Source organism: Misgurnus anguillicaudatus, chromosome 22 (assembly GCF_027580225.2).
Source record: "Misgurnus anguillicaudatus chromosome 22, ASM2758022v2, whole genome shotgun sequence".
Lineage (NCBI taxonomy): Eukaryota > Metazoa > Chordata > Actinopteri > Cypriniformes > Cobitidae > Misgurnus > Misgurnus anguillicaudatus.
In genome coordinates, this window is record NC_073358.2 from 12,254,501 (window position 1) to 12,277,402 (window position 22,902).

At 38.8% G+C, this 22,902-nt stretch overlaps 1 protein-coding gene across 8 annotated transcripts in view; it reads left to right on the forward strand.

Moving 5' to 3' along the window:
• Nucleotides 1-22,902, forward strand: part of mast4 (microtubule associated serine/threonine kinase family member 4) — a 172,582-nt gene that overhangs the window by 61,084 nt on the left and 88,596 nt on the right. The window contains exon 1 of one of the 8 annotated variants that reach the window (XM_055200981.2): nucleotides 14,193-14,415. The exons of 6 other annotated variants lie outside the window; for them this stretch is intronic. In XM_055200981.2, coding sequence (XP_055056956.2) covers nucleotides 14,377-14,415 — 39 coding nt within the window. In that variant the 5' untranslated portion in view covers nucleotides 14,193-14,376. Of the gene's footprint in view, nucleotides 1-14,192; nucleotides 14,416-22,902 lie in introns of those variants that run through there. One more of the 8 variants, XM_055200983.2, reaches the window with a different exon arrangement.

The window sequence follows — 22,902 nt, forward strand, 5'->3', positions numbered from 1 at the left end:
ATGTATGCAACCTTTTTTTTAAATGCTATACCTAAATTCCAGCCTTGCGTTGTGACAAAATGCTAATTTTTCCTTTTTTTATTTTCTACGTAATATCATTAGTTTCCAACCTTTTATCCAACCCATACGATCAGGGCCGGCGTCAAGGAGGGGCATTCGCGGGCCATGCCCCCCAAACAGGTTGTTGTGCCCCCCTACACATTCTTTTTTAAATTTAATATATATCAAGAATAATTAAAATAAATAAAACATTGAATGTTTCATGACTTTTAATGTAATCAAATGAGGAAAATATAGTTGATATATGTTTTCTTTAATTAAAATAGACCAGTTCTCTGATTGGTTGCGGCGTCTCATGCGTCTTTACGTCTTTAGCATATTTGTGACTTGATACTAGCAACGTGTTTTTTCGCGGCATTTTATGGAACGTGTAAAGTATGGATATTAGAACATTTTGAACAAACCAGCACCACCTGCTCCGTCTGACTTCACGCAAACACCGATTTGCTCAAACTCGGAGATTAGAGGTCGAGGTGGAATTTTCAAATCTACAGGACACTGTTTTAAGGAAGTTCAATGTTTGTACATGCCGCTTCAGCTTTTTTAAAGGTAAGTTAGCGTTGTTTTAATTTACGTAAGCTTAAATGTGAAGTGTGGCTATAGACCGTTAACAGAATTGCGAAGTGATTATGGTAAGCGGCTTTCACTTAGGACGCTGTGTGCGCTGCGCTATGAAACCCATTTATTTCAATGGGTTGCGCCACGCGAGGGCGGTTTGTTGTTGCGTCGAGCAAAACCGTGGACAAGTTCAAAATAGTTTAACTTTTGCGCATAGTTTGGGATATTCTGAAATGAAAATTATTTCTTAATGTCTAGTGACATATCAGGGCCATTTTATGATTAATTGATATACATTTCTTACATACTATTCCTTTAAAGGGGACAGAGAATGAAAAACCATTTTTACCTTGTCTTTGTTGAACAATGGTAGTCTACCCGCATTCACAAACAAACAAAAAGTTCTAGACATTCTAAACATCTCAGTCTCATAGAAATTCCTCTTTTAGAAATTTCAGCCAGAAAACAGCCCAATCTGAAAAAACTGATGCTTATGACATCACGGGCATCTCCCTGCCCCTTCACTTTAAAATAATTGGCTACATTTTTAGAGTGGCAGCAAAGTCAGCCAATCAGTAATGAGATTGCAAGTTAAGCCAGTAGGGGGAGCCAAATAGGTGCAAAACCACTTGTTTAAATTCCCCCACCCTAATGGAGCTATTTGAGAGAGGTTTTTAGGAAGCTTCTAAGGCATTACAGACCCAAACAAAAACATTTTTGTCTACATGTCACATCACAGAACAAGGATAAATACCCTGTTCAATCATTCTATGCCACCTTTAAGAAACTAAAAAGTAACTAATTGCTTTACTTAGTTACTTTTCATGGAAAGTAATGCTTACGTTACTTTTTAGTTACTTTTGCATTACTTTTTCTTGGCTGAGGCTTGATCTCTTTCAGGTCTTGCAGGTGTTTTTTTATGATTGAAAAGTTCTGCATTCAGAAATTGCATATTTCATCCCAAAAATGTCGAGCTCTGGCCAAATCTTTATTCCTTAGTTTCTCACTCAAACTGTTCCCACACATAGAGTGCATAATGTGACTACATTTAGTTCAATTCAGTACATAATTTTTTTAATCGAATTAATTAAACTAAAAAGTAACTTGCATTACTTTTTTGAAAAAGTAACTCAAATATTAATGTGTACATTTAAAAGTTAATGCGTTACTTTACTCGTTACTTCAGAAAAGTAATATTATTATGTAATGCACGTTACTTGTAATGCGTTACCCCCAACACTGTGTACAACAAACTATGAGTTCTTTCTTTTTGGAGGACAGTCTCTTAGTTTCATGTGACATTGCAAGGAGGTCCATTTTAAACCCTTGAACCCTGTTATTCAGTGTAGGTTTTAATCTTTCCATTTCTGATCTTCCTAATCCAACCTGATTAAATGGGTTGCTTCCTTTGCCCACAGAAATCTGGTGCTGTTGTGTTGACAGAAACATAAAAATAAAGTAATCTTAAATCATAGCATCTCATAAGATGAGCTTTCCAAGTTGTTAACATAAAAATTTGTAGACACTCAAATAGTTGTTCTTGACAGAGAATGGACTCCTTAACTATGCAGCACATACAGCCTTTCATGAAATCATTACTTGTTACACAAGGCCATGTCACAATTTCTGCTGTGAATAATGAAATATTTACAGCACTAATTAATTAGATAATACTTGGAGATGACTGCATTTGTCAAAACCGGCTTTAACTCCAAAGTCTACTGGTATAAAATATATTTGTTTCACGTACGACATTAAGTAACTCGGGCAAAACACTTTTCAATAGTCCCTTTCACACATACAGTCTTTACTGGTAATTTACTGGTAAATTGCAGTTAACAGATCATGTGTGAACAAAACCTTTCCGGTAAATCAGTGCTCCCAATTTACCAGTAAGACAGGTTGTAAGATTACCAGTAATTTACCGGTAAGCGCTATGTGTGAAAGAAAATTATAGGATTACCGGCATTTAGAACGGACGACGTCAGACCGTGCTGACAGCTTCGGGCCAATCATAGCGTTTTATTACAGATGGCGCGTTTACCCCCGCAATGTTTATGGACGTTTCCACACACATGCTGCTTGAAAGTTGAGCACACCTGAAGTTTACGTCCACATTTCTTCACAAAAGTTGTTTAAAACAGCTTACCACCGAATTGCCTAGCACGCCCTCTGTGAAGCCTAACGTGCAAACAGTAGTGTTGTTAAAAACGCATTTTCGGTTTGACGTCGTCTCATTCAATGTTGTTTGGTCATGAGCAACTTCGCGACTGTTTACCACAGACGTGAAAACAGCAAAATACGGACCGTGGATATGAACGACGTGGATTGTTTACAAATACAACACTGAGCTCGCCGCGTGCTACAGGTACTTCCGCTTTCTAAACGAATTTACCGGTATTTTGATAACTGATGTGTGAATGATGTCTTACTGGTAAAATAACGGAACGCCACTGCGTGTGTGAACAGCACATTTTGTATTTACTGGTAAATTTATTCTGGTAAATTCATGGTAATTTACCAGAATTACTGTGTGAAAGAGGCTAATGTCTCTGTCCTTTCCTGTTACATTTTCCACTGGTACATATATCTGTTTCCTTTGACTTTCAAAATCATCTCAGGAGGGTTATGAGAGGTGAATTCCTTTGGTAAACTTGAATTGAGTTACAGGCCTACTGCATGTCAGTGTGTACAGAGAGAGAGAGAGAGAGAGAGAGAGACAGGAGTTAAATGGGAGCTGTCTTTCTGATGAAGTGGGAGCAGTTGGGATGTTGAACTCTTGACTCACTGGCCCGTTCTATTCTAAAATGGTTTTCTGCTGAAATATCACTGCATTAACCATGAAGCGAAATATGACATTGTTCGTCATATTTTTCAATCTTCAAATTACTGTAAGTCTTAGAGATATATTTGGAATGCAAGCATTTTGACAAGTTGGCACATGATGGTTTATATGTTGTTTAAGGTTGTGTTCTCTGATAAAATGCTGATTCCGCAGGTGCTCTGTGGTTGCCATCAGGTTTGTTTGATGTGGCAGTTAAAGGATCCTGTATCAGACCTGGTGATGTGGAGTGTGGTAATGGTTTCAGGTCTCTCTCTCTCTCTCTCTCTCTCTCTCTCTGTGTGTGTTTGGTCTCTGCAGGACCCTTGACTTAGATCCCAATGCCCCTTAGAGACTCAGATGGGCTAGAACGGAGCTCGACCTCTGAGGTCACTCAATCAGCCTTCACCACAGGCCCTCTGCTCTCACCCCCTGAAGATAGTTTCCACTTTACCTCCCTTCCTCTATCCCTCCCTCCTATTTAGGTCTCTCTAAAGCCTCTTAAGTCACCCAAACACTAAGATCCCCAAAAGTCTTTCACCTCATTTTATGACCATTGGCCACGCATGATCGGTGAACTATGTTTTCTTTCTTTTTTTTAAGTGAACATAAACAGCTGGATATTTATCAGTATATTGAAACTTCAAGCAGTCTGTCTTGGGTCTTAAAGTGACAGTAGGCTGCTGCTTTCTGTGTCAGAAATGATAATTTTTATAACAAATATATGTCTGTTTTTTACAACTTTCTTTCAGTAGCAAAAATATGCCTTTAAATTTGACAGGAATAAAGATTTGTCGTTTATCATGTGATATTCCAAAGATAACTATGTATAGGACAGGATGCATATGCATTACATCATTTACCAAAGTAAAATGTTTTTCAGCATCAACAATTTTTCTGTACCCCTTAATAGGGCTGTGCAATTTGGCAAGTTGATTTAATTCTTTTTTTTTTGTATATGGTTTAGATTCGATTTTGATTGTCCAAAACTGATTCGTTATCAATATTTTGTTCAAATGTTAGCTTTGTATACCATACTTTTCGGACTACAGTGGGGCAAAAAAGTATTTAGTCAGCTACCAATTGTTCAAGTTCTCACACTAAAGAGGCCTGTAATTTTTGTCAAAGCTACACGTCAACTATGAGAGACAAAATGAGAAAAAAAATCCAGAAAATCACATTGTCTGATTTTTTTAAGAATTCATTTGCAAATCATGGCGAAAAATAAGTATTTGGTCAATAACAAAATTTTATGTCAATACTTTATGTTATATACCCTTTGTTGGCAATGACAGAGATCAAACGTTTTCTGTAAGTCTCCACAAGGTTTTTACACACTGTTGCTGGTAGTTTGGCCCATTCCTCCATGCACATCTCCTCTAGAGCAGTGATGTTTTAGGGCTGTCGCTGGGCAACTCAGATTTTCAACTCCCTCCAAAGATTTTCTATGGGGTTGAGATCTGGAGACTGGCTAGGCCACTCCAGGACCTTGAAATTATTCTTACGAAACCACTCCTTCTTTGCCCGGGCGGTATGTTTGGGATCACTGCCATACTGAAAGACCCAGCCACGTTTCATCTTCAATGCCCTTGCTGACGAAAGGAGGTTTTGAGTCAAAATCTCACGATACATGGACCCATTCATTCTTTCCTTAACTCGGATCAGTCGTCCTGGTCCCTTTGCAGAAAAACAGACCCAAAGCATGAGGTTTCCACCCCCATGCTTCACAGTAGGTATGGTGTTCTTTGGATGCAACTCAGCATCTTTCTCCTCCAAACACAAGAAGTTGAGTTTCAACCAAAAAGTTATGTTTTGGTTTCATCTGACCATATGACATTCTCCCACTCTTCTTCTGGATCATCCAAATGCTCTCTAGCAAACTTCAGACGGGTCCGGACATGTACTGGCTTAAGCAGGTGGACACATCTGGCACTGCAGGAATTGAGTCCCTGGCTGCATAGTGTGTTACTGATGGTCGCCTTTGTTACTTTGGTCCCAGCTCTCTGCAGGTTATTCACTAGGTCCCCCCATGTGGTTCTGGGATTTTTGCTCACCATTCTGGTGATAATTTTTACCCTACGGGATGAGATCTTGCGTGGAGCCCCAGATGGAGGGAGATTATCAGTGTTCTTGTACGTCTTCCATTTTCTAATAATTGCTCTCACAGTTGATTTCTTCACACCAAGCTGCTTACCTATTGCAGATTCAGTCTTCCCAGCCTGGTGCAGATCTACAATTTTGTTTCTGGTGTCCTTTGACAGCTCTTTGGTCTTGGCCATAGTTGAGTTTGCATTCTGTTTTAGGTTGTGTACTGGTGTTTTTTATACTGCTAACAAGTTCAAACAGGTGCCATTAATACAGGTAACAAGTGGAGGACAGAGGATCCTCTTAAAGAAAAAGTTACAGGTCTGTGAGAGAAAGAAATCTTGCTTTTTGTTATTGACCAAATACTTATTTTCCACCATAAATTGCAAATAAATTCTTAAAAAATCAGACAATGTGATTTTCTGGATTTTTTCCCTCATTTTGTCTCTCATAGTTGAAGTGTACCTATGATGAAAATTACAGGCCTCTCTCATCTTTTTAAGTGGGAGAACTTGCACAATTGGTGGTTGACTAAATACTTTTTTGCCCCACTGTATAAGCCACACTGGAGTATAATCTGCATCATTCAAAAATGCTTTATTAAGATGAAATAACATATATAAGTCACAGTGGAGTATATGTCGCGTTTATGTAGGAAATTATTTCACAAAATCCAAGGCAAAGAACAGACATTTAATCTGGAAAGGCAAGTTATTCAACTAAACAATAGCAGACAGAACAGCAGGCTGAATAGATTTATGTACTGTACGTTAAAGCAATATTATCAGTTATTTAAACGATAAACCATAGCATTCAGAACTTACCTGGAAGGCTGAATAAGCTAAATTAACCGAACAAGCCAACTAGTGTGGTTTGCATACTCGTCATTCCACATTACTGAACCCATTGAATTACATAAATAGAGATGCAGCGTAGACGGTAATGTTGTCTCTTGCCTCATAAATGTCAAAATTAATTCATACTGACTTACAAGGCGCACCTGACTATAGTATGCAGCACCAACCAGGTTATGAAAAAAAGGCGGCTTATAGACGGAAAAATACGGTACATGGAATTTATTTGGTGTGCTGGAATTTATTTGGTGTGCTGTCACTTTAAGACCTACATGTAATTAACAGATCCAATATATATTGTTACATTGTTAAATTGTTACACATTAAATGTAAACGTAGTCTGTTACGTATCTTATTAACAAGGATAATCGCAGGATTTTTTAAATAATTTTGTGTAAAAAATGTCTGTTCAAGTGCAACATGAACCCAGCACTGTCTGAAGCCTTGAGATGTGGCTTGTCAATTGCACATTTCAGTTGTGCACACACAAAACTTCTTAAACAGTGCGTGGGTAGTAGGGGTGGCATGGTTCACAAAACCCTCGGTTCGGTTCGTATCACGGTTTTATGGTCACAGTTCTCGGTTCTGTACGGTTCTTGTTATTTTTTCTTTTAATTTTTAACACTCCAGAAATGTATTATCTTATTAATGTATTAATTATCCATAATTTAGGATACAGTATTACAAAAAGTTGTATCATGTAATCATGTACAAACTGAATTTGACTTTAAGCACATTATTGGGACCATCTCTGAGATTTTGATACAGCAAGAGGGAAGACATTGATGATTTCAACATTTTCATTTCAAAAAAATAGAATGTGTATTGCCATCTACATGAACTTATGTGCCTTTTTAGCACACAACGATAACTTGCATTTATCAAACTGCCAACTTCAGTGTAGCTCTAAGATTTATCACTGAGAGGCTGCTTAAATACTGCAGAGAGTATATGTGGACGAGAGAGAAACATAACGTTTACACCTGTAATATTTAAATCCGTTTCTTTTGTCCACTTTTGACCACTTCTGTCCTGATTACTTTGAGGGGCAATTTATGAAATAAGTTCACGCAACTTTCACACACTAGCAAAATTAAACTACGCGGAAATCAGCCGCTTTAGTTTTATCAATGAAAGGCTAAAAATAGCGTGTTCACCGTATGTTTGGAGAAGGAATATACTGTTGTATGTTAGCGGCAGAAGTCAGAAAAGACGTAAAACATTGTGTTCAGTACCTCAGATTAGATAAATGGGCGGAGAGAAGGCTGTCGCGTGTGGCTATTCGAACACATTCAACCCATAGACTGCAGTTCTATCTATTGTTTTATTTCAGCTGTTATCATGGGTAACATGAAATAAAAAATGTTTCCACACACCAAACTTATACAACACTGGTGCATCCTCCAACTCCGGGCAGACATCCTTTTCTCTCCCACTTGCCATTTCTACACGTAACATGACCTGCAGCACTCACTCTCCACACCGGTCACCTCTTCTTTCGCGCGAAAGGGAAACACGCTATGTGAAGTCACATACAGGTCACGAGGCTACATTGCGCATGCCATGAACCATCGAACCGTGCGATGCACACACGCTCCGAACCGAGACAAGCGAACCTAGTGGTTCAGATTTTTTTTCATAAACCGTGCCACCCCTAGTGGGTAGTGCATTAAAATTTGTTCTGCATCTTCTTTGCTTAAACATTTAAATTGACAAGGCCTTAAACCTGCAAATGACAAACTTCCGTGACGATGTAGCACTAGCCCATGCGGGCAAATGACAGTTCTTTCAACTGTCCTGAGCATTGTTCTAACTTGCCCCAGGCCATTGGACACTCCTTACGAGCCGTTCCCAAAGAAAAGAATGCACATTAAGAATCGATTCAGGGATTTCCCAAATCTGTATTGATTTGTTAAATTGAAGATTGATTAAAATCTGTGAATCTTTTTCCCCCAGCCCTACCCCTTAAAACCCTATCTGGTCCGTAGTAACCATAGATTGGTAAAGTTGTTAAAGCCTCTAATCTCAGCCCTAACTTAAACCTACTCCTAGGGCAAGAATTATTAAACTGGGAAAATTAGCACAAAAGTGCAGATGGGAGTGGTAATATCTGTGGGTTATTTACTAAAAGGAGCCAATTAAATAACACGGGTACAACAGCTGATTTTCATTATGACCAACGCAATCTACTAAGAGCAACACAAATTAGTTCAGGGTCGCAAATAAGCAGAGCTGATGATGTGCGGGTGATCTACTAACGCCTGATTTGCTTGAGTTCAGCACCACAGACGTCGCTAAAACTTGGGGGTTTGAAATCCCAACTAACGAAGCCATAGTTCACTGAAAAGGACAAAAAATTAAGGGTAACAAGAAGTTATAAAACGCAATATTTTCTCGAGCAAATAAAAAATAACATGGATTGGCAAACAATATTTGAAGAGTTTAGTTCCAAAACGCAATAAATCCATTTTGACAAATTTCGGTAAAAACGTGTTTTCTATACCAAGAAAGTGACAAGATGAAAACCACTATTTTCTGTTACAAACTTTCACATGGCATCTTTAAATTATAAAAACATAAAATATTCAAATCCATAACTTGATTTTCAAAAAAATATTATAAAAACAAATTATTTTTTCCACAAAAAGAAAAGTTTTTTTTTTCAAAATGCTATAAATCTATTAAATCAATGTATAAATGTGCATTCATCTTTGCCATGATATATTCATTTAGTTGAACAGTGGTATACAACGATTCAAAAAATAAACATTAATGGCATTAATCAAAACTTACTTTGTCATATTAAGAACACTGTCATTGCTGCGGTTATACTTGATGTGGTCGCTTAACATTTTTCAAACCGATCCGCTGTAAAATGTTTTGGTCCTGCTTCATTTTCGTTGACTTTGAGTAAAATAATGGAAAGTTTTTCATAAGACCCATTAGGGTCAATGTGTTAGAATCACATAAACTTCACAGATGCTGTCGGGAGAACAAGCACCCGTCTCCCGAGTGCCTCTCGCGTAAGTTATTGGATGTTGATGACTTACAATCTTTCCCATCACAGAAAACAACCACATGCTTATCAATGCCATTGAAGTATTATTTTGCTTTTGTTTGTTTGTTGATCACAAAGTACAAAGTAGATGAGGAAAACTAGGATTCCGTGTACTCAACGCGCCGCCATTGTTTGTTTACATTGCGTGGAATGGTCCGCTGTAATATGTGGAGCGGATTTATTGCGTTCTGTAGAAAAAGAGGAGTGGCGTATATCACGTTTTGGGAAAAAATGGAGAAAAGATGATAGTATAACACTGCAGATATTGGATTTTGCGTAAAATTAAGAATTTACTTTTAAATACTGACATGATATAACACTGATTTTGGCAGTAACTATTTTTTTTTCAAAAATGGTGTGTATCGCGTTTTGGAACCAAACTTTTTATATTTGAATAATATGTTCCTCTGGCATTCCAAATAAAATCGTCTGGCTTGGTCCATGCGCTCTCTGATCTCTGTGATGTCTCTTCTTTTATCAACAATTGCAGCCATTTCAAGCGCAAAATGATTTACGACATGCTTTAATGCTTTTTCTGTGTTAAATAATGGTGTAAATTCCAATAATATTACATGCGCAAACATTAATTGCATTGCGTGAATCATTTAAATAATCTCCTGCCATATATTTTGCATCTAAAAGAGAAACTCCTAGAAATGCATATGCAGTAATGTCGGTCACAAAAATAACTAGACCACACCTGCTCAGCGCTAATTATCCACTTTAGTAAATCTCGACAGTCGTTATTTAGTGACAAAATGATGGTTGATGCTGGAGCAAGCTGTAATTAAATCTGGCCCTTTGTTTCAAGCCCTTAATCCTAACCTAAACCTAACCTAATATCCAATCCTAGCCCTGACTTTAATGTCTAATTTGTTTAGTGCAATATTCCATCAAGGGTGTTGATCCAGGAACACATCCTCCTTGGGTAAATCACGTTAAGCGGATGCCCGCAGAGGCTGGCTCGTATGTTTGTCATTGAATTTGTTTCCTGCAAGTCTGCAGGAAATAAGAGCTATGACATGCGCTTTTGCTTTTTGTCAATGAAGTTGCTCCTAGACAATTCCTCTTTGAATTCTTTTACGTGACTTGAAACCGTTGTAATCGAAAACGGTTTCCTTGAATACATTTGGGACTGAGAAAGTTTGCTGTTTGCATTTATATCCCACCACAGGGAGCTTTCCCAACATTGAAAGAGAAATTACTGGTACTTGTATTGCACTGGTCAGGTCTATATTGCTTAAACTGTAAAGAAGGGTTGTTGTAATTGCTCTCTGTCACCGTTCACTGTACTTGCTGAAATGGTACTAATTCTCTTGGGATAATCTTTTGCAATTGTTCGTCTACAGAAAAGAGACGTTCTTAATCCAACCACTGCGCCTCAGGTCAGAAGAAATTAAAACGGCAATGTCAGATTATGCTTTTTATCATTCCTACACCAAGAAACACTCGTCTCTGCAGGCAAGCTGGTTGATGAGGGGATGGAACAATGAAGAAGAGTTTAGTACATTTTTACACATTTGACCTTCTAAAATCTTGTATGTCGTCTGCATGTAGCTGTCAATCTCCTTTGTGCTTCTCCATATCTGGGTTCGTTCAACCCTGGACAGAAAAACAAGGAAAACTGGGGGGAACCCACTTAATATTCACAGGGCAGTCATGGTGAATTGAAATGAATGAGCGAGGAAGGCTGAGGGTTTGTGAGTGTCGGAGCGAGAGAGTGTGTGGGAAGGTAAAAAAACCGTGAGAGAGAAGGCAAGTAAAAAACATACACAACTGTGAAATTGACAATTGGGAATGGCATGATAGCTGTCGTTAAAAGTTGCCTATCTACATTTTAATAAGAAGGCATTGCCCAGTAACACTCTAGGAGAAACGGGAAAGTGAATGTATTAAAAATGCCGCTTTAGCTTCCCATGAAATCACACTGTATTGACTTGTGATATGTAGCTGGTTCGGGGGATAATAGGTTTTTGGGGGCACCCTGCTGGAAAAACCAGGTCATACCTGATTTAAAGTTTGTATAGCTGGTTTTTAAAATGATGTGGGTGTATTAAAGCTTGTCAGGGTGTTTTTTTTACTCTAAACAAAGTCAACAAAGTCAAAGACAACTATCTAGACCATCTGGGGTGAATATCAGGTAGCCAGACTTCTGACATTATGCATAAAACCTTGTCTACTTTTCTGTATATTCTAGCCAAAAAACCACCAACTTAAACTGGAAGAGACTGAGAAGAGTGTACGACACTACATTTGTTGGACAGCAGAAGACCATGAAGTAGTGCTGGGCGATAATTTGTTTGCGTAATGCTGTACAGGCATTTCGCAGACTGCACTTCCGGATGCCGCATGCGGTCTTGGTTTACAATCACAGTGTCACTCACTCAGTTAGACTTGGTGGAGTGGAGTAATACAAATGAGCTGGGTCACCTTTTAAAAAGGTGCAAAAAAAGAAAAACAAACAAATGCAAATTAGGTGCGTTTTCATGAAGTTGTTCGAGCGAATGACAGTGGTGTTGGTAACCAACAGTAAACAAAACAAGCCATGCTTGGAAAATGGAGACAGGACTGCATGTAGTCACGATGAGGAAAGGTAATATTTATTGGCAGTGCTGCTTGTAATTGCCAAACTGAATGCTGTGCACAAAAGAAGGAATGCAGCATTTTTTATGCAGGCACTAACAGCAAGGGCAATAAGACGACGTTGTGATATTGATTTTACTAGCAATATACTAATCTGTATTCTACCTCAATTAATCACTTAATTAATCACATCATGTTCATAAAGTTTTTACAACTTTCATTCAGGAGCACAAATCTGCCTTTAAATTCAGGGTTCCCACGGGTCCTTGAAATCCTTGAAAGTCTGTGAAATGCTTTTTGCCGTAGTTGTGTTTGACACATTTAAACGTCTCTGGTTATGTATGTAACTGTTGTCCCCTGAGAAGGGAACGAGACGCTGCGTCTCCCTTGCCATATTTCCTGCGTCCCTGTAACGCCGTATTTGGCAATATTTCAGACAGCAATATACTTCCTGGCTCCCGCCTCACTCTGTCTTTGTCGTTAAGCCTCACCATTGGTTGATGCACTTACACCTGGAAGCGTCCCCAAAGTGTCACCACAGTGACCTCGAAAGGGAACTGTAATAATGTATTTTAAAAGGTAACACAATGTAACCTTGCTCTCATTTGAAATGTGTCCCCACATTTAGTCCTTGAATTTGAGGGTATTGGACTTGGAAAGTCTTTGAAGGGTCCTTGAATTTGAAGTAAACTAAGCTGTGGGAACCCTCTAAATTAAACAGGAATAAAGATTTGGCAATTCATTTTGGCCATATCGCTCAGCCCTACCATGGAGATAAAACCTGTTTGGTGGGCCAGAGGTTTCTTTGAATACCAACAAGTTAGAGCAGAAAATACACCTTGTAACAATCTAAATGCACATTTTTTCATAGTACAATGTCCCTAAAAACTAAAAGTGTCTTAAAACAATACCTTACCCTGTAAACTCGGCTTAGTTTCAAGGTTTGTCCCTGACTCCTGAAATTTTAGGGCACACTCACATTTGGCATTGTTGGCTTAAACCGTGCAAGCTCGATTGATCCCCCATTCCCACACAAGCTTGCACTTATGCTGGATTTTTTCAATCTGAGCCCAAGCATGCTTTCGTCATTAGGATGCAATTGTTTTAAAGAAAACAGGAAGTAACGTGCTCTCTCAGCACTGGCGTCCATGTGGCTTTTTATTTCTAATAGTTTGGGAAGCAATGACAAACAGCACTCTTACACTCCTAACATATTATTTATAGGCTTTTCCCACTGCAATTAACCCCGAGTTATCTTCATTCTAAGCTCTGCTTTAAACCCAAGGGTAATGAGCGTTTCACCCTTGAATTTAGAAGCGGGGTTACCCCCGAAATTAATATAGGGTTATGAAACCCTGCTCTTAAGCAAGGTTAGCACCGCTTTTGCGGTAATGTAATGGCTTTTGCAGTGCATTGGCTGCTAAAAGTGGAAAACCAAGTTAATTTTGTATGTATGGGAAAACCTTATTATTTGGAATTCAGTATCATAAACAAGTTTTGTGACACTCGCATAGAGCACAATTTATATTAGATGGGAAGAAAACCTAATTTCTGATTCTTTTCAACTGTGATTTATCACAATAATGAAGGAAGTGCTTTCAAAGTAGCCATTACAGGAAGTCCTATGTGTTCCCGTGCTCTCATTCTCTCATTGTGCCTCCCTTTATCCAATTTCTGCCCGAAATCAGACTCTATTCTCCCTGGCCGTGACCGCTGTCTGCCCAGCCTTCTGACCTTCAGACCAGACTCCTTATCTGCACCTCCGGTCAAAAAATAAATAGACTCAATACTCGTAACCAGCACATCACCAGTGCTATTAACCAAAGGTGACCGCACGCACAGGATGCCAGCTGCATTGTTTAGTGGTGGCAAAACAATACATGACAGGATTTCCTGCCCTCTCTCCCCCCATTCGCGGTCACTCCAGGCACCAAAGAACGTGCCTGCTTTGGAGGGGGGAAATAAATAGTTGGTCCCCCGTAGGATTTTACACTGTATTTGAGCTGGTTGTCTTTACCTCCACCTCTTCACTCGCCCCTCCTGCATCTCTCTCTCTCGCACGCTCTCTCTGTTACCAAACATGCATTCACAATCTCCCTCTCTTTTACACTCACATCATTTCTCCTCTTCAAACACGTACGTGCTCCCACATTGTCCTGAAGTTCAAAGAGAGAAACTGTGACACGTCAGCTGACCGACCCCTTCCAATCAGATAAGTTCTGATGTAAGTCTTTAGCAGCAGCTCGGATCAGATGAAGCGTGCCTGTAGGATCGCCAGAGCTCTGGTGGAGGCAGTGCAGTGCAGTATGGATAAGCAGCGGAGAGGGACGCACACACAGCGATAGACTCTCTACAGCATGGATGAGTCCAGCATCTTGAGGAGACGCGGGCTACAGGTAGGGAATGTGGAGCGACGGCGAGCGGGGGCGTTTGCTTCATTGGAGTTTTGTAGCTACTGTGGGAACACTTGACGTGTGGGTTGAATAACAAAATAGAGGCTTGTGTCTCTGCATGCTTAGACATTCATCTTCAAGTGCATCACTAAGATGTTTTAGTTGTCACTGAAAGGCCTCCAAAGTACGGGAATTAGTATTGATTTCTAAAACAATAGTCAGTAAACTGTCTTTACCTTTTCTTGTAAAACATGGTCAGGAACTTTACAAAACTGAACACAACAGGCATTCTTTCTTAAAGTGGTGTCTGTGCTAGACTGTTGACTTCATTATGATAATGAAACAGTAATTGAAGTTGTACTTTGCTGGCAGAACAATTAATATTAAAGCATTTAGTAGCAAAGGAGCTGCCCTTAGTGTTGCTAGTTAATTTAGGCTTTAGTTAGAATTGCATGTTCTGAATGAGTGGCATTGGTGTAGATTTAACATTTAAAATTACAATTATAATTCATGTAGCAAAATCTATCAGCCCCCAATTCTTAACTTGGAGCAGAGCAATTTTCAGATTTGATTGTTTTATTTTATTTTATTTTATTTTATTGGCAATAACTTTGCTTGATATTTCATATCGTACTCTTTTAGCCTCTGTTTTATTTGAGCTAAAGGACACTTTGTGATCTCTGAGAGCATCACAGTAGCTGATGGCAGAAAAAATATGGCTTGCCTGGGGACAAGATTCACAGTTCTGCTTTATGATTTTGTATCGGACAGACTCTTTCCATTTGTCTGTCAAATGCATGACAATGCGCTATGCCGCACTCTCTGTATAGCCTTGGGCTATGAACTCATAAATTGGAGATGGCGTGTTGACTGGAATGTTTTATATGATTTTTTTATATTGTAAGGGAAGTTCCCAATTGAGTTTGTTGTAATTGTTACTGCAGCACAGACAGTGAGTGTTAAGGTTTAGACAGGTTAAGGATCATTTAAGAAAATTAAGGTTGCTACATGCAGGGCAACTGTTTTGAGACCCACTGAACAGACAGTGTGACCTTTTTATTTATTTATTCAACAGTTTTTTTTCTGGTTCTAGTTTCTGATTGGCTGATAGCCTTGATATATTCTACCAGTATTTTAACAGTAACCGCTTCACCATTTCGTATTGTTTACATATCATTCCGCCACTGGTCATGAATGAGCGAGGAAGGCATGAAGCCTTTGAGCTGTACAGTCGCTCTATCTGTGACTGGAAAAAGCTGCCAACAGAGCATCACACGCTCACACATTAAGCTGCACAAACACTGTTTTAAAGACTTTCCGTATCTCAATCGGTTTCCTAGCTCCCTAGGTCGTGAATTGGGTGATGTTATTGACCCCCTTTCAATTTCAGAACTGCCTTAATTCTACGTGGCATTGATTCAACAAGGTACTGAAAGCATTCTTTAGAAGTGTTGGCCCATATTTATAGGATAGCATCTTGGAGTTGATGGAGATTTGTGGGATGCACATCCAGGGCACAAAGCTCCCGTTCCACCACATCCCAAAGATGCTCTATTGGGTTGAGATCTGGTGACTGTGGGGGCCATTTTAGTACTGTGAACTCATTGTCATGTTCAAGAAACCAATTTAAAATGATTCGAGCTTTGTGACATGGTGCATTATCCTGCAGGTAGTAGGCATCAGAGGATGGGTACATGGTGGTTATAAAGGGATGGACATGATCCAAACAATGCTCAGGTAGGCCGTGGCATTTAAACGATGCCCAATTGGCACTAAGGGGCCTAAAGTGTGCCAAGAAAACATCCCCCACACCATTACACCACCACCACAAGCATGCACAGTGGTAACAAGGCATGATGGATCCATGTTCTCATTCTGTTTACGCCAAATTTTGACTCTACCATCTGAATGTCTCAACAGAAATCGAGACTCATCAGACCAGGCAACATTTTTCAAGTATTCAACTGTTTAATTTTGGCGAGCTTGTGCAAATTGTAGCCTCTTTTTTATATTTGTAGTGGAGATGAGTGGTACCCGGTGGGGTCTTCTGCTGTTATAGCCCATCCACCTCAAGGTTGTGGCTTCACAAATGCTTTGCTGCATACCTCGGTTGTAACAAGTGGTTATTTCAGTCAAAGTTGCTCTTCTATCAGCTTGAATCAGTCGGCCCATTCTCCTCTGACCTTTAGCATCAACAAGGCATTTTCCCACAGGGCTGCAACATACTGAATGTTTTTTCCCTTTTCACACCATTCTTTGTAAACCCTAGAAATGGTTGTGAGTAAAAATCCCAGTAACTAAGCAGTGTTTGAGTATTGTGAACTACCCAGAAAGGCCAGTCTGGCACCAACAACCATGCCACGCTCAAAATTGTTTATCACCTTTCTTTCCCATTCTGACATTCAGTTTGGAGTTCAGGAGATTGTCTTGAACAGGACCACACCCCTAAATGCATTGAAGCAACTGCCATGTGATTTGGTTGATTAGATAATTGCATTAATGAGAAATTAAACAGGTGTTCCTAATAATCCTTTAGGTGAGTGTATTTTGTATATTTAAGTTATATAAATAACTTTTACCTCTGCCAAAACAATAACAACAAAAGAGACTAAATATGCATAAAAGAAACAAATAATAGATTCATGAGACCAAAGACAACAAATGAATCTATCGACAATAAATTAAATCTCATTTTGACCATCAGACAAAGATACATCAGAGCTGTTCTTCTGGCCTAATCACAGCCGTGATGACATGGAGTTATACTACTCGAGTGATATAAAGAAAACGTTTTGACCGCAAATACACTAAAGAGAAAAACAAAACCACTGAAGATAAAAGATCCTTATACTCTAAGGAAAATTATAAGTCTTGGAAAAAAGGTACGTTTTTAACTTCGATTTAAAGTCATTAAAGCTTTCAAAACAAACATTAAGACATTAAGATTTAAAACTCGATTCTGTAACAGACCAGTAACCAGTCCAAAGAACATAACATTTGTAAAAAGTCATTCATTATTTACTCACTCTCATGTTGTTACAAATCTGTATAAATTTCTTTGTTCTGATGAACACCAAGGAAGATATTTTGAGGTATATTTCTAACCAAATTGTTCATAAGCCCCATTCACCTCAATAGAATTTTTTCCTACTATGGAAGTGAATGGGGCTCATAATCTGTTTGGTTACAAACATTCCTCAAAATATCTTCTTTTGTGTGTGTCAAAACAAATACATTTGTACAGGTTTGTAACAACAAAAAGCGAGAAAATAATGATAAGAGTTTTTATTTTTGGGTGAACTATCCCTTTGGGAGAACTATCCCGGGAAAATGAAAATTACCATATGATATACTCACCTAGCCTAGAAATCTAGACGCACCCTAGCGGCCGCAAAATATATTTGCTGCCAGGGTTTAGTCTAGGCACTCACAATACACTTAACAGCTCCAAAAACCAAAATTTGGTCAGGCCAATCACATCGTGTGTAGCGTCTGTGGGGCGGGCTTAACATGATGACGACAGAGCTGCCTGCGACGGTTCCTACTTGAAAACAAAGAATGGGTGCTGCTGCTGAACAGCTTTCTTTTGAAGCGGCTTTGGCCGCGACTCTGGAGGACTTAGACTTATGTTTTTCTTTGAGAGAAGAGCAAATAACCCTACTGAAGTCATTTTTAAGCAAGAAAGATGTGTTTGGAGTTTTGCCGACTGGTTACGGTAAAAGTTTGATATACCAATTAGCTCCACTGGTGGGGAAACGCAGGGGACTCATACGTCACCTTCTTCGTTGCTCTGATTGGTCATAGCGCTATCCTATTGCGTACAGAGGCATTTTGAGGGACAACCTTATATCCCGCCCCTTGCATTGAGTCATTTGTGTGAAGAGTTGCCAGACCTTACATCTTGATGTAGGTCTGGCTAACCAGGCTAATACTCACCATCAAGTCATTCAAAATACACATGTCCATCATCTTTAAGACAAACACAATCTGAGTTATTTTTAGAAAATGTCCTGGCTCTGTCGGAGCCGATGGTGTAGTGGGCAGCTTCCATGTGGTGCTTTCGGCAACCCGAGGCCGATTCCCGGCTCGTGGTCATTTGCTGATCCCATACCTCTGCCTCCTCATTGTACTTTCATGTCCTCTCCTTATTCACTGTTAAAAAAAAGGCAAAAATGGTCATAAAATATAACCAAAAAAACCCCATCCTGGTTCTTCAAAGCTTTATAATGGCAGTAAACCCAAAAAAGGTGCATCCATCCTTCACATAAGTATCCACACGGATTCAGGGGGTAAATAAAGGCATTCTAAGGGTAATCAATGCGACTTTGTTAAAATAATATCCATATTTAAAACTTTATAAACTATAATAACTAGCCATACATGCATTTATAGTCGGGAACCTTTTGGAAGGCTGGACTTCTTTTGCCCCCTTAATAGTTAAGTTTTGTGCTCGATAGAAATTCATTTGCCCATTGGTGCCGTCTTTGGCGCATTATTCTTAATTATTAATTATGTCTGATATTCACATTATTCTGTCATTTTATATTTTCAGTACAAATCTTGATATTATCTAATATTCACGTAAACGTTAACGCTTAACGGAAGGCTTGTCTGAAGCGTGGCCAACAGCCAATCACAGTAGCCGCTACACATGCTCCGTTCTTCCATAAACGTAATTGGCTGGCTCTGTCTAGGTAATTTGCATAAGGCGATCTGATTGGCTGACGCACGCGTTGCCGCTTGAAAAGTTGAGAAATGTTCAACTTCTGCCGCAAACAACGGCACTGACGCGGCACCGACGGATCCACAATTCAGTTCGGCAACGCATAACGTCACCCATTAAAAGTGAATGGGAAGCGTTAACGCTTACGCCCTGTGTGAATGCGCCGTAAGCCAAAGCGACGATGGTTTGAAAATAGGAAAAAGCAGTTGAGTAACCAATACGTGATAATCACACGAAAACAGTAATTCATTATACGATCACGAAAAACTGCGAAAATTTGTGATAATATCACGAAAAAAGAATAAAAAAATGATGTGACTATATCACAAAACCTTGTGAGACTGGGTAGGCATTTTAGTTTCATTTTAAATTAGTTCTTGGTTTAAATGAGTATTATTATAATAAACAATCAAGGGAAGGGAAAATGGCAAAAGTCACAGTCTTAAGGGGGTCGCATACCGGACGCGCAGCTCAGCGTCTCGCCGCGTCGAGTCGCATCTAGGACAACTCGGAGGTCTCGTAAACCAGAAGTGCACATTAAATAGCGCGAGTTTCATCAGATAGCATCTACTTTAAAAATGCAAAATATACGTTAGCAGCCAATGTTAATCGTAAATTAATTGAGAACAATATGATGTTATTTAATGTTAAACTATGTGAGTGGCGCTGTGTGGTACGACAGGGATTTGAGCAACTTCCTGAGTCACAGCTGGGCGGCGCGGACAGGCGCCACCTGCCGGCGCCGGTGTGCGTATACTCATAGAAAACAATCTTTATAGTTTGCTAAAACAATATTTGCTTTTTACCTCCCGATTCTTCCTCCTTTTATGACATTAAATTCAGTAATGCATTCCAAAGAGACTAAAAGATATTGTCTTGCTTATAAACATGGGTCTTACAGGCCATATCCCGTAGGCTGATTTGTTCCATAGGGGATATTGTTGTCAGCAGAACATATTGAAATGGGCAGAAGATACTGGCAGGTAATTAGAATGAATAGACAGTGGTGCTGTTTTAGCTTTGTAATTACAGTTGCAGTAAATGTGTGCACTCATAACTCTCATGGGGTTACCTCTCTCTGCATTTGTTTAGTCTGCGTTCACTTCACATTGAGGCCTCATAAAAAAACATGGGGTTTTTGTTTTTAATGAGATGTGCATATTTAATTGCCTTTCTTTTTCATGGACGTAATTATTTGGCAATTTGGAATATATGTACATGCAATTTTTGTGCCATATTTAATGGAAATCTGCAAGAGCTGGGCAATCAAAAGCCATTTGTGGAAAGTCAGTTAATATCATTTTTTGATACACCCTCGCTATGTTTCACGTTTGTTGTTTTGTGGCATTTATATTTGATTTATGTGCGTAGTGAGCAATCTTAGCCACATTCCCTGAAGCTGACAGTGACGTGTGCTCTGCATGATATATGACAATAGATCAGAATTCAATAAGCATGATTGATAATGTCTAATGAAAGACGTTTGCACCTATATGGACACATCAGTCATTTCTCATTTTCCACGCGAAGAGCAATAATGCACATCATTCTCAACATGTCTGGCTGTTCATTTTTCACGCACTGAACAGTTGACAGTGCTGTTATGCGTTCATCGTGAGCGACAGAGAACATGGAAGAGCTGTAGTTGACATTCTTCCCTTTAAATTGAATTAAATTTGTTTAATCATAATATTCTGGCTAGAACAAGAGCATCAGTGTCTACGATCAATGTAATAGCAATCCCACAGCCACATGTGGCAGATGTGGCTTACAGTGCATTTAAGCTGGACATTTTATGAATGTATGTGCCTTGCTATAAATCGAACCCATGATTTGCTTTGCCTATTGAGCTACAGGAAATTCTTTGTCATCAAAATATGGGGAAAACCATTAAGAACTAATTTAGTTTTATGACAATTAAGATGGGTCTTCAACAAATGAGATGTTCTTTACAGATGCATGCAAAATGTGCAGTGAAACTTCAATTATAGACTATAAAACTCTAGAACTATAAATTAAAATGTACGCAGCCCAGAAGCTTGTCACACAGAATTTAAAGGCAGTTTTCGTGTTTTTATGGTTCATCCTAATTGCCTCCTTGTTTCACACAATCGAAACATTTATCTTTTTGTTTGAGCATCGTGACCAGCCCAACAAGGTGAAATTGGATCAACCGGTGGTGTGACTTTGAGGTGTGATTATCCTTTTCATGCGTGTTTAGTAATAAATAATAGTGAGATTCTGGTTATTCTTAATCAATTTTTGTATTAATCTATTCTTAATCTACATATATTTGCATATAATGTTTTAATATTTTACCACCACCAATCCAAATAAAATGCTAATGTTGCAGCAACAGCATGATTTGATGCATGGTGTAGTTTTGGTCCTTATTTGTGCCAACATCAAAAGCTCACCAGTCCAGCACAGTGTGCGTTCAACTCCTCTGGAAGTTATCAGCACATCTAAAATAAATTTGTATGCGCTGTGTGCCATATGCCGCATATCTGCTTGGCTGACACTGTGTTAATCTGGCAGTGCGAGTCTGATTCTTTGTAAATACACAATTCTTCAAATGTGCTACTTACACTGCAGGAGAGCTATAAATTGGCTAAACAAATGGTTGAAGTTAGACTTTGGAGGGGTTTTAAAAAGGAAAAACATCCATTAAATCAGTTGTGAAATTGCTGAGACAAATCTGACATTTAAGTAAAGGGAGCTCGACTTTTGAAATGTAGAAGTTTAATTTATTATATTTTAATGAGCCTAAAATGTCAAAAAGCTTGAGAAACCCACATCACAGCATTTCACTGCATGCTGCTTGACAATAAAAAATGCTTTTTGTATGGGACTTTTTTATTGTTATGGGACTTTTTTGTCCCATATTGTACATCTTATTTACGTACATGACGTGACCGGTCTTGCCCTGCCTGACTGTATTCTTATCTTAAATTGAAATACATTTTATCATCAAACATTTCTGTTATTTAACTCTGTTTAAGTTCGTGGAAGTTGTGTTCCCACATTGTTAGCAAGTTTGGATCGCTGCTGGCTATTAACCCATTTTTATAGCCTGAAATATGTTGAATAATTACTTACAGATTTTTGTCTCATGAATTAATTAATTATTCTCATGATATCAAAATGCTTAGAAAGGGCAAGACACAAAGAAATAACAGAGTGATAGTGTAAAGACAATGAATCCGCATTCTTGCTGTCTGTCATATCAGCTGACCTTTACCAATGTTGAAAACATTGTTCTGTGGCCCTGTGTGATTTTTGAGTGCCATGACCATGTTATTAGCTAGACTGACCTTCATAGCACATCCCAACCTTTTCCTGGCAACTGTAACCTGACCACTGACCCCAGACCTGATGTCTTATCTAATACAAACTTGTGCTGAATGCAAAGTCGTCTTCAATTTTACAAATTGAAAAATGGCCACCCACACTTTAGCTGTCTCCATGGTGCTAATCTGTAGTCTGATCATTTTTAAGATTTTTTAGAGCTATAGTTATGCTCGGTCCATTTAAAACAAAAAAATACCCACTAGCAGTGCCAAAATGGAATTGTAAAAATGGATGCATCTCCTAAAGAAAATATTTGTGTTAGCATTTTAGGTTTTAGGCGATGGTTTTGCGTAAATTAAATGTCTATTAAAAAAAATGGTCTGCAATGAACTGTGAAAATGAAGAATAATCTCAATTCAGTACTCAAATAATGAGGACACATTTTGAATAGTGGGAATTCCAACCATGTAAGTCAA